The sequence below is a fragment of the Podarcis vaucheri genome, assembly GCF_965113315.1.
Source record: "Podarcis vaucheri genome assembly, chromosome: 14".
In the NCBI taxonomy this organism is placed as follows: Eukaryota; Metazoa; Chordata; class Lepidosauria; order Squamata; family Lacertidae; genus Podarcis; species Podarcis vaucheri.
Window position 1 is genome coordinate 12,134,941 of NC_138752.1, and position 12,322 is coordinate 12,147,262.

General features: G+C 42.9%; 1 protein-coding gene across 1 annotated transcript; it reads left to right on the forward strand.

Moving 5' to 3' along the window:
* Window positions 1-1,629: 1,629 nt before the first annotated feature.
* On the forward strand, window positions 1,630-11,561 carry LYSMD2 (LysM domain containing 2). Its single transcript, XM_082198873.1, has 3 exons — window positions 1,630-2,152; window positions 9,287-9,618; window positions 10,672-11,561. Exons 1-3 carry the CDS (start codon window positions 1,925-1,927, stop codon window positions 10,718-10,720), a joined length of 609 nt encoding a protein of 202 aa, XP_082054999.1. The 5' UTR covers window positions 1,630-1,924; the 3' UTR covers window positions 10,721-11,561.
* Window positions 11,562-12,322: the final 761 nt, after the last annotated feature.

Genomic DNA, 12,322 nt, shown 5'->3' on the forward strand with positions numbered 1-12,322 from the left:
CAGTGGAAGACAGGAGTGCCTGGCGTGCTCTGGTCCAGGGGGTCACGAAGAGTCGGACACGACTAAATGACTAAATAACAACAACAATTTATTTACCTCACAGCTAAAAAATAATAATAGTGCTATCAATTGCTATAAATAATATAACCTAATACTGTAAAAATGCATACTTTTTATAATATTTTATTATTTACTAGTTATAAGTTATTTTGGATATCTTGTTTAAATGTTGCTGGAAATCAATACAAATATTGTTTAAAAACAAAACTTTGTATTCAAATTATATATTGCCTGTTTTTTTATGCCCTCTATGAACAAATTGTTGAGGGGATTGTGTGTATATCTACACAAACACATGTGGTGCGTTTGCCAAACTGGGTCTCTGACCCAGGAGACAGAAAGCCTACTTTTGCCCCTGGGCACACCACCCACTAACAGCAGCAGTCAAAATAATTGTTTTAAAAGGGCAGAAGTGGTTATTATCAAACTATTCAATACTGTTTTAAAAAAGCTGGTTTCATAATTAAAAAGAATACTGTAAAAATGTGATTGATGCTGAAATTAGGGTTCTTATTCCCCACCCAATTCTCATAGGAGTTATGTCCAGCTAAGGACATCCTCAAGAATACACTCATTGAAATTAATAAATTTAAGTTAATCACGCCCATTAACTTCAACGGGTCTAGTCCGAGTAGAACAAGCACTGAATACAACACAATATTCTTTTGATAGTTTTGTTCTTTTGTATATAATTTTTATTTAAATTGTCTGTTTTGCAATTTAAAATACTCATTTTACATCCTTAAGATATCAATCTCTTCCCTTCTTCTTTTTCCATGGTTCATTTTACATATCATAAATCCCTGCGTATTTTATAAAAACTACACCAATCGGTTTTCCATTATTACATCCATCAAAAATTATTTACAGTGTTGAATTTATCTTAATGCTGCCAGCGTTTTTGGCTGTACACAATTATTTCCCATATGGCCAACAAACGTTTGCCAGTCTTCTTTAAACGGATCTTCTTCTTGTTGTGCATTTTTAAAAATATAGTTTTGTGCACTTGCTTCTGAGAGTAGTATTGCCGCGGCCTCTTAAAAGCTACGTTTTGGGCATCCTGGCAGCAACAATAATTTTAGATGACAAGGGAGAAACTATGGATGTAGAATAATAATAATAATAATAATAATAATAATAATAATAATTTATTATTTATACCCTGCCCATCTGTCTGGGTTTCCCCAGCAACTCTGGGCAGCTTCCAACCAAACACTAAAATACAATAACCTATTAAACATTAAAAGCTTCCCTAAAGCAACGGTCAGAGTCAGAAGAGCTGTCAAAAAAAGCAATATGGATTCTTTGGAGGAATTAATCATGATAATTAACGTGAATAATTATTAATAGCATTGATAATAATGTTTGGAGGAATTAATAATTGGAGGAATTGATAAGAAAAACGCCCCTTTCCCTCACTCCCATGTATTTTAGTCAAGAGTTCATAGCCCCCATTGACTAAGAGGGAGGCGGTTAGAGCAACGACCCTAACTTGGCGCGCGCCAGTGGCGGCGGTTGGACTGACGGACAAACCGTCTTCGCCTCGACTTGGCGCGCTAGCGGGATCGGCGCATGCGCCGGCGGTTGCCCGCACGCGCAGACGGCGGGGGTGGGAGGTCGGTTGCGGAGCGGAGACCTTCGCCGAGAGGGGGAACTTTCTCCACGCGCGCGCGCGCGCACACGCTTCAGTTTTCCTGGTGCGCAGGCGCGTAGCAGGAGGCCGTTGCTCCGGGAGACCTGACGGCCGGCCTTCTTCCCTCAGGAAAAGCTGAGGGGAGGGAGGATGTGGCGGCGGCGGCGGCGAATCCCGGCGTCGCCCGCCAGGCGCTGAGAGGGAGAGAGCGCGCGAGGAAAAAAAAGGCCCATGGCGGAGTTCCTGCCGGTGCCCGGGCTGTTCCTTCGGGAGGAGCCGCTTCCCGGGCCGGATGCGTCCGAGACGGAGGCCGAGCTGTCCCTCAGCCTGGCGCGCACCAAGACCCGCTCGTACGGCAGCACGGCCACCGTGGCGGCGCCGCTGGCCGAGCGCTATGTGGAGCACCGTATCAGCGCCTGCGACACCCTGCAAGGCATCGCGCTCAAGTACGGCGTGACGGTAGGTGATGGCCGGCAGGGTCGCTGGCTTCCCTGTCAAGGGTCGGCGTCCTTCTTGCTATGGGTAAGAGGACGCGGCTTGGGGGGGGGGAGCGCCTGAACATGTGCAGAGTGCCGTCTTCTTCTGGGGGCTCCCACCACCAGAGTGGAATAATTGCGGGATGGATAAGCGAAAGCGAGCGGCCCCCCTTTATCTGAAGCATGTGCAGAGTGCTCCCCCCCCCCCGCCACGTTCTCAGTGACTCCAGCTGGATTCTCAGCCATATGTGGCTGTTAGGAAGAGTACACTTAGTAGCGTAGAATTGTAGAGTCGGAAGGAACCCCGAGGGTCATCTAGTCCAACCCCCTGCAATGCAGGAATCTAAAGCATCCATGACGGATGGCCATCCAACCTCTGCCTAAAATCCTCCATTAAGCAGAGTTCACAACCTCCCGAGGGAGACCATTCTAGGGTTGAACCACTCTTATTGTCTCCTACTGGTTTCTCTGTTTTGTGATTCTTGATGCCAGATTGCCTGATGAGCCTGGATAGCTCAGTTGGTTAGACCGTGGTGCTGATAACACCAAGGTTGCAGGTTCGATCCCTGTATGGACCAGCTGCATATTCCTGCATTGCAGGGGGTTGGACTAGATGACCCTCAGGGTCCCTTCCAACTCTACAGTTCTGTGATTCTGTGATTTATGTCCGTTTATTCTTTGGCGTAAGGTTTGGCCTGTTTGTCCAATATAGAGAGCTGAAGGACACTGTTGGTATTTGATGGCATACACAATGTTAGACGATGAGCAATTAAATAGTCCCGAGATGGTATGTGTGATGTTGTTGGGGCCAGTAATGGTGTTGTCCAGGTGTATGTGGCAGCAAAGTTGGCATCTGGGTTTATTGCAAAACCTTAGGCCAAAGAATAAACGGTCATAAATCTGACATCAAGAATCACAAAACAGAGAAACCAGTAGGAGAACACTTCAATCTCCCAGGACATTCTATACAAGATCTCAAAGTAGCTGTTTTACTACAAAGGAATTTCAGAAATAGACTGGAAAGAGAAGCTGCTGAATTGCAACTCATTACCAAACTTAAAACCATGGAGAGACCTGGTTTGAACAAAGACATTGGATTCTTATCCCATTATACATGACTAAGCCATTTCTCACCCTCTCACCCCTTGCCTTTTCCTGTAAGACCTATTGCAGTCGTTAAGAGTCGTCAACAGGCTCATCTCAGCTATCTGCCAATCTCCCATTCCCACCACCCTTCTGAGTAATACCCCTCCCCACCTTCTCACTATATAGAAGGATCTGGCAACTTCTGTTTCAGTGTATCTGAAGAAGTGTGCATGCACACGAAAGCTCATACCAAGAACTAACTTAGTTGGTCTTTAAGGTGCTACTGGAAGGCATTTTTTTATTTTGACTGGTGTTTAGTGTTTTTTGTAACTTGAAGCCATTGGTTAAAGTCTTGGTCCCTAGATCCTTTTCACATGTACTGCTAGTAAGCCAGATTCCCCCCCCCCCCATTTTAAATTTTGCAGAGAGGGCCTTCCTCCTCCTCCTGAAACTAATTATAGATAAATCCCCAGACATCTGTGACTGATGTAGTCTATGAACATGTACAGAAGGCTTTTCTCTCCCTGCCCTTTGGCTCAGCTGGTCCCTCAGGCATCTGTGCTTGATATGAAGAGAGTGCTTCTCTTTGCTGGTGTGCTGAGCCCCAGGCATCTGTGATTGACAGAAGAATGTTTGAGCATGTACAGAGGGCCTTTCGTCTCCCCTCCCAGTAACTGTCAGCCCCTTAGGCATTTGAGATTGGACAATACTTGTGCAATAGGTATGCAGACCAGTAACCCAAGTCAGCTTTTTGGGCCTCTATGAGTGATAAGAAGTAAGTATGTACAGAGGGCCTGCCTTCTCTTCTTCCCCTGCAATGATTACAGATAGCTCCTGAGGCATCTGTGACAGATAAAAGGAGAACAATTCACTCTGAATATGTGTAGAGGGGCTCCCACTACCAATTGCCCCTCAGGCATCTGTGATTGATGTGAGAAAAATTCTTTCCTCTGAATCTGTGCAGTGTCCTCATGTCCCCCGCCCCCAACATGGAAATCTGTAGATGGCACCTCAGATGTTGAGCTGGATGAGCTTCTAGAATCTAGACAGATGTGCTTGGAAGTCCAGCACATCTGTCTTTAGCACTAAAGTTGTAAGAACACAGGGAAGTGCATTATGCTGATTCAGTGCATTGGTCCATCTAGGCCAGGGGTCTGCAACCCGCGGCTCCGGAGCCGCATGTGGCTCTTTTACATCTTTGCTGCGGCTCCGGGGCAGATACTAGTGAGGGGAGGAGGCGCATTGTGCGCCCCGACACTCCTCACTGTGGCGGGCGCTGTACTGGACTGGCTGTGACATCGCATGGGGGCGGTGCGTGCGTTAGTCACGCACCGTCCCGACGTCACCTTCCCGCCCGCTGTCAGATCGTGGCTCCGGAGATATATTTGTTTTAAATGTCGCAATGGTTTTGCGGCTCCCAGTTGTTGTTTTTTCTTCGGAAATGGGTCTAAGTGGCTCTTTTTGTCTTAAAGGTTGCAGACCCCTGATCTAGGCTCAGTAATCTCTAGTGTGACAGGCAGCTGTTCTCCAGGATTTCAGGTAGGAGCTTTTTCCAGCTCTACCTGAAGACGCCTGGGATTGAACCTTGGACCTTCTGAACGCAATGCAGATTCTCTACACTGTGCTACTGTCCTCCCCCAAAGACATAATTGGGCAGCAGACAAAATGTCAATGTTTCATGTGTAGCTGCCCTGCTGTGGTCACCTTTCAGCATGAAGAGAGTATCTTCACCATCATAAGAGGTACTAAAGCCAGCACCTTAGGAACTGGTTAGGGACTTTCAGAGATACCTGAGCTCCAGCACCTCTAGCTTTAAGAACAAAGACATGGTCAGGTATGTTGCCCTGTGTAAAGAAAGTTTTCTTGGAGGATTCTCTGCGTAGCAGGAGAGGTGATGTTTGTTACACAACTGTTGCACTTCCCCAGCCTTACTGAACTGTGATTCAGTTTGTTGCCTTGGCCGAATGTCTTCCCTTTAGTATGAATTATTTAAAGATTCACCCAGATACAAAAGAAGGTGAAGTGGTTGTTGTGGGTGACAATACATTTTAGAAGCAATATCTCAGAGAAGCAACAAACAAGTGTTTCCCAACCTTTTCCCGACAGTGGCTCCCTTCCGACCTTGTTTCCTTCCTGTGGCCCCCCCATGGGCATGGGCAGGGGGGCAGCTTCCCCCCAAAAGTAAAAATCAGTACAAATCAGTACAAATCTGAGGTTCTGTTCCCCCTAACAAAAGCTTGCCCCCCCAACAAAAATCTTGGCTACGCTCATGCGTACTGGTAGAAAGGTAGCTATTTAAATGTTTTGTTTGTAAATAGAACATGTTTTATTTTTTTTATAATTTATACAAAATACAATTACATAAAATGATAGGAACATAATGAAATATTGTTGAAGCAGAAGAACATAGAATCAGGGAGCTGGAAGGGACCCCAATGGTCATCTACTCTAACTCCCTGCAACGTAGGAAACTCAGCTAAAGCATCCATGGCAGATGGCCATCCAACATCTGCTTAGAAACCTCCAAGGAAGGAGAGTCCAGAACCTCCTGAGGGAGATCCATCTTCCATGTACAGTGGTGCCCTGCAAGACGAATGCCTCGCAAGACAGAAAACCCCCTAGACAAAAGGGTTTTCCGTTTTGGAGGTGCTTCGCAAAACGAATTTCCTATGGGCTTGCTTCGCAAGACGAAAATGTCTTGCGAGTTCCTGCGGGGTTTTTTTCCTCCCCCCCTTTTTCCTAAGCTGCTAAGTCGCTTAACAGCTGATCCGCTTAGCCGCTTATCAGCTGATCCGCTAAGCCGCTAAACCGCTTATCAGATGATCCGCTAAGCCGCTAGTAGCGCTAATCTGCTAAGCCGCTAATGGGCTTGCTTCGCAAGACGAAAAAACCGCAAGACGAAGAGACTCGCGGAACGGATTCTTTTCGTCTTGCGAGGCACCACTTATTTGACCCCAGTTATTTGACATAGAGAGGGAAACCTACAGATACAGTCCAAAAGGTGCACAGGGAGTTCTGTATATATGGGATAATTTTAAAAAGCAAGTGGTCCTCACTGACCTGGTGCAGAAAGATTTTGTCATCCAGAGAAGCCCTGGCTACCTATATAAAACACTATAGCCCCACAAACCCTTACTTGGTAGTAAGGCCCATTGAACTCAGTGTGGCTTTCTTCTGAGTAGACAGTTATTTACTACAGGCAAGTCAGCAGCACCAGACGACTCCGCTCGGCTGGGCGCTGTGGTGCATTTTACTCTGTGTCTTGCAGAGCCAGGTCAATGCTGTTGACAGGCCCTGCGCTCATTGGCAACATCCAAAGGCCCTGATCCATTTGGCGCTGGGGTAGATTGCACCCTGCGCCTTGCTGAGTCAGGCCCAGGCTGCCAGCGGGCCCAGCACTGGTTGGTGGCAGCAACAAACGGCTCCTGCTCTCTCAGCCCTACCTATTGCCACTCCACCCCTGCACTTACCTGACCTGGGGGTTCTGAGAGGACTGCTCCAAGAAAAAGCACACAGCAAAAAATAGTGCTACTTTTTGCGGATAGCCAGCCAATCAGGATTTATTTTTATTAAAAGCGTGATTTCCCCCCTCACTACTCACTTCCGTCTGTGGCCCCCAGCCTCGTGCTATGACACCCCCCCCCATTTAAATGATTTTCACCTGTGTCCCCCTTGGAATATCCTGTGGGGGGGGGGGCAGCTGGGAAACATTGGTTTAAGGTGCATACCAACAATCCCTTGCAGCGTGGTTGGGGAGATTTAGGTGCAACTCCTGGAATATGTGCTGCTACCAGGAGTCCAGGAGTTGTATCAACCTTTCTTAGGAGATCCTAAGCTAGTCTCATGGGTTGCTAGAGACAGCAAACTTTTGGACTAACATTCACACTGGGCTTGTCCTTGAAGAAGGTGGAAAAACCTGGAAACATAAGACAATTACTGATGAAATGGAATGGGTTACTAATAGTATTGCATATGCTAAGCTAACTACTAAAGCATATTTATGAAATAAGCATTCACGCTATTAAGGGTTTTTATTTATAATTATATATTTGCTACTTTTACTGAAATGAGGAAGTCAAGTTACACACGTAAGTGCACTCATTTACCTGTTACATGGCATACAGCAGGACAATGAGCCATCTAATAAAAGAGCTAGGAACTAGCTCACCAGCCTCCTGCCAAAAATGCCATCCTGGGAAGCAAACCATATTTTGCATAGTGGGAGACGGATGTTACAGCAATAACCCTGTCCACTTCTGCCTCAGATCCCACCCACTTTCGGCATGCAGCTTCTAAACATTTGGTATGAGGCAATGTGACCCTTGAAGAAAGAAAAGTTCCTATCGCTGATGTAAAATATTAGTTCATTAAAACTCATTGGGCAAGAGACTTTGTTTAGAGATAACTATGGGCCTTGAACTTTCCAAAAGCAAAGGCTTCTAGTTTTGGATCTTCTGTCTTAGTAAGAGAAGAAGGAGGTGTGCTTTGTTTATAGTTAATAACAGTTTGCAATTTTATAACAGATTTATATAGCAATTATATAGAAGATTGCAGAGCTCAGGTATTGAAAGATTATAAAAAGAGGAGGATAGCTTATGTTGGTACAGTGGGATGAACTTTCTCATGACAGGATAGCATCTCATGGAGCCAGGTGCTGGATTCTAGTACCTATGATGATTTCTCAGTCCCCGGTCCCCAGTATTGACTCATAATAACAATATGACCTAAAGTGCTGTATTTGTAGTGCTTCATCTCATTCCTCTGGTTCAATATTTATATAGAAAAGCAGAAATTAACAAGCATGATTCATAGAAAGCTACTGATTTGGATTTAAGGGATAGGTGTAAATTAACATGCTTGTATTTAGATATCATTTTAACCAGGATGTTAAAAATTCCTTTGAAGTTTTACATTTCTTGAGCCATGTGCTAGAGAAGCAGGAGGGAAACAAAATCTTGAGTTACGTAATAGCTTTATGTGCATTATTTATTAAGCTGTGCTGTGGCTGCTACATTTTCTTGCTAGCCCATAGTGAAAACAACGCCTCAGAGAAAATATTGTGTTTCTTGGTTGAGACTACCCTACTTGAGACGATTCACGTATATGGAGAAACTGTTGCCTGATAGTGAAAAATATATAAAAACTATTTCAATAAACAAAAACACAAAACTGTTTCATACAGTTATGGAAATAAAAAATAAAATGCAATTTAATTGCAGGGTTTTTTATTTGTCTAGTTAGAGCTGGAAATACAGTTTGTCTCCAAAACCTTTACTATAACTTAAATATTCACATGTCTATGGTAGGCACCTGTTATTTCAGCTGTAATAGGACATAGGGCTTCATGTTGACGCTCAGTCTAGTTCCATGACTGTTAATTATAAGCTTTTCCTAACACCATCGTGGGAATTTTGGATGGCTGATGGTGTGGTGCAGTTAGAGCCACAGCTCTTCAGTTACACATCTTTATTGTCACTGTAGTTATATGATATTTTATGTTTATTACTTGATGAGCTAACTGGCAAATGAAGGAGAGTGGAAGGGATATAAATAAGATGACAAGGCCCTCTTTCACACTTGTTTCTAGCAATTGCTGGAAGGGGCACCAAGGCTGGCAACTAGAAACTCAGATAATCTCTTGGGACCCCTAATTTTCAAGTTCCATGGAATATTTTGCATTAGGTGTCCTGGTTCATGACTTCCAGTTCCATTAATCTGCTGAATGAGCGAGAGATAACTTGCCTGGTTGCCTGGTATTTAAATTCAATTTGTGTTTTGCAGCATTATTTTCTACTTTTTGCAAGAAACATTATTATGGGGCATAATAAGAGAATATGCCCAAAGGGATCATATATTATTGTTTAATTTCATTATTGAAAGATACATTTTATAGTGTATATTTGAAAGAAGAGATGGTAAAGTTGCTGAGACATTACATTTAAGAAGGAAATGTGTGTCATGAAGCTGTTTATAGAAAACTGATAAACAATCTTTACTTGAATCAGTAAACATAGTTTTATGTCTGTTTCAGATGGAGCAAATTAAAAGGGCAAATAAACTGTTCACCAATGACTGTATATTTCTGAGAAAAACATTGAATATCCCTGTTATATCTGAGAAGCCTTTGCTGTTTAATGGACTTAACTCATTGGAGTCTCCAGAGAATGAAGCTGACACCCCCTCTTCTTGTGAAGATGGACCAGTGACAGTTCAGGAAGACAACTCTTCACCCAGTCCTCAAGAGCCTGACAATCAGCTCCCTCCACCCGAAGAATTATCTGCCAAAGATTTTCTACATAGACTGGACTTGCAGATTAAGATGTCCAAGCAGGCAGCTCGGAAACTAAAACCTGAAGATAACAGGTAAAGAAAAAAGAAAACTGCCTGCTTATTTAAACACATTTTGAGGGCTTGGTGTGGATAATACTTAGAACAGTAGCATACAAAACATAGAGTTACCCACTAAAGCACAGTACCGTTGGAAAGGGTTTACATTTTTTCCTGAAAATTTTGAGAATATTCAGGAAATTCCATTATTTGAGCTTCCATGTTACAGATTTGGTTAGGCAAATTCCAGATACTTTGATCAGCTCAGTGGCTAAAATTTTACACACACATACCTAGAGAACTGAAGTAATTCCGTTTTTAAAAACTTTGAGAAAAGCAAAAATACAAAAGACCAAAGACCTGTCCAGAGTTTAATCTTCCTGCCCTGCCCTGGTCTCAGCGATACTACAGTAGTACCTCGGGTTACATACGCTTCAGGTTACAGACTCTGCTAACCCAGAAACAGTACCTCGGGTTAAGAACTTTTGCCATCTCTCCTGGAACTTTTTCACCCGAGTTTATCAATAGAAAAGCTTGTAACTTAGAGGTTGTACTTGCATCTGCATATTTCTTATTTGCTACTGATCTATTTTTTTTCCCTTTTGTGGTATGGTTTTGTAGATTGTAAGTCTGAGGGTAGGGATTATATTATATTTCATTTTATGTAGTCAAAATATAAAGTCGTACCTTGGTTCTCAAACGCCTTGTGACTCGAACGTTTTGGCTCCTGAACACCGCAAACCCAGAAGTAAGTGTTGCGGTTTGTGAACTTTTTTTGGAAGCTGAACGTCTGACGCAACTTCCGATTGAGTGCAGAAACCCCCTACAGCCAATCGGAAGCCGCACCTTGGTTTTTGGAAGTCAAACGGACTTCCAGAATGGATAGCGTTGGAAAACCAAGGTACGACTGTAGACTTCTCACTGTATACAAAATGCTTGTGGGCTCGCTTGATACATTGCTGCTCGAAAATTGTGAAGATTTCCTACAGGGAATGACCATTCTGCTACATTCCTTAAATGCTTTACTTTGTGGAGTAAATTTTGTAAGCACCTGGAAACATTTTCACAAGCTTCCTTTTTTCTCAACAGGGAGGACGATGAGGAAAACTCCTATGCAACTTCTTATCAGCAGCAGTAGAAGATGACTGAAGAGCTGGAATCAAAACTGTTCTTAAAGAACTAAATATCTGAGGATTCAAAAGCAAACCTTTTGGATTGATTTATTATCGTGTACTTGTTACAAGTCGTATATAGGTAATTCCACTAACTATACTTGCACTACAATTATTTGACCTTCGCCTTCTGCAGGCCAATGTCCTTTTACTATACATTAATAAAGGAAGTGATCCTTCCGAAACTAGTAATTGCCTTCGTATTTCTGCTATGAAAATATATCCCTGAGACAACTCTGAATCAGGATCATTAGGAAACAGCTGTATATACTTCTAAGATAAAGTGTAAGGAAGATTAAATATTTATGATGAAAGTCATTATTATGGAGCCTTGAGATAGATAAGCCTGTCATGCAGATTTTGTGCATATCAGAGCTGACAGATGCATCTCTGAATATTTTTTTCTCCATGTGTGTGTACATGTGTCTTTATACAGATATAAAAATATGTATAGAAAGATATTTGTTCTTAAAATGAACCAGTTTTAACTGTTTTGGAAATCAGTTGAGGTTTTAAAGTATGTATGGCACAATACCTTGCTCGGAGACTTTTTTAAACAAAGGGAAGAACCTTGGTAAAAATGTATTTTTCTTTGTGTCAGGGTAATGTTCAAAACATAGATACTTGTGTGCAGATATATGTAGTTTTCATGTAATAAATGCAAAATGCACTTTAAGAAAGTGAATTGTCTTTGTTTTTCAGCCTATCTGTATAGAAAATACAGAATGTCTGGTGCTTTGCAAATACATTTCAAAAATATGCTTTTCTGTTTCATTTGAGTGTATTAAAATTTCCAAAGCTGTCAAAGTTTCTGCCTTTTTTCTAACTACTGCAGCTTTATTTTAAATACATTAATTTTATGACCATAAAGAAAAATGAATCTATTGATTATGCTTTTTTATTATTTATGCTTCTGAAAAACTGAAATGAGAAATTTAATATCTTGGTTGTGGAAAATGAATGAGGTTGCTATTGTATATGTTGGGGTTGGGGAACTTCAGGTTACAATATTCTGCTCCATCCGGCACTGCAATGATGGATAGAAGTCTCACAATTTGCTTGTGTCTGGAACTACTATTCATACAAATTATAAGGACCTTGGTGGGCACGTAATTCAAGGCTTGTCTCATCCCTTTACAATACATCCATGTGACCAGGATTCTGAAAGATCATCTCACCCCTTATATATACCGTATTTTTCTCTCTATAACACGCAGATTTTTTCTCCTAAAAAGGAAGGGGAAATGTCTGTGCGTGTTTTTGAGCGAATGTGTGGTCCCTGGAGCCGAAAAATCAGGCAAAAATCAAATCGCGCGTCTAGGAGAAGGGAAACCTGAAAAGAGGAAGCTGCTGCTTTCCTGCATTCTGCCTCAGGGTCTTACTGCTCACCCGCTTCTGTTTGTTACTGTGTTTGCTCAAATGGAACAAAGAGCAGGGAAAGCCCCTCCCCTCCAGGCAAGCAGAGGGGAAAGCAGAGTGTCGTTCCTTCCTCTCTGTGCTCCGGTGCTGCTGAAAACATGCAGGTGGGAGAGAGAGAGAGAGAGCTGGCTGGCTTGGGTGGGGGGAAA

Coding starts and splice junctions, on each gene's coding strand:
- LYSMD2 (XM_082198873.1), top strand. CDS start 1,925: ATGGCGGAGTTCCTGCCGGTGCCCGGGCTGTTCCTTCGGGAGGAGCCG. Junction 2,153..9,286: donor CGCTCAAGTACGGCGTGACG/GTAGGTGATGGC, acceptor TGTCTGTTTCAG/ATGGAGCAAATTAAAAGGGC. Junction 9,619..10,671: donor CTAAAACCTGAAGATAACAG/GTAAAGAAAAAA, acceptor TTTTCTCAACAG/GGAGGACGATGAGGAAAACT.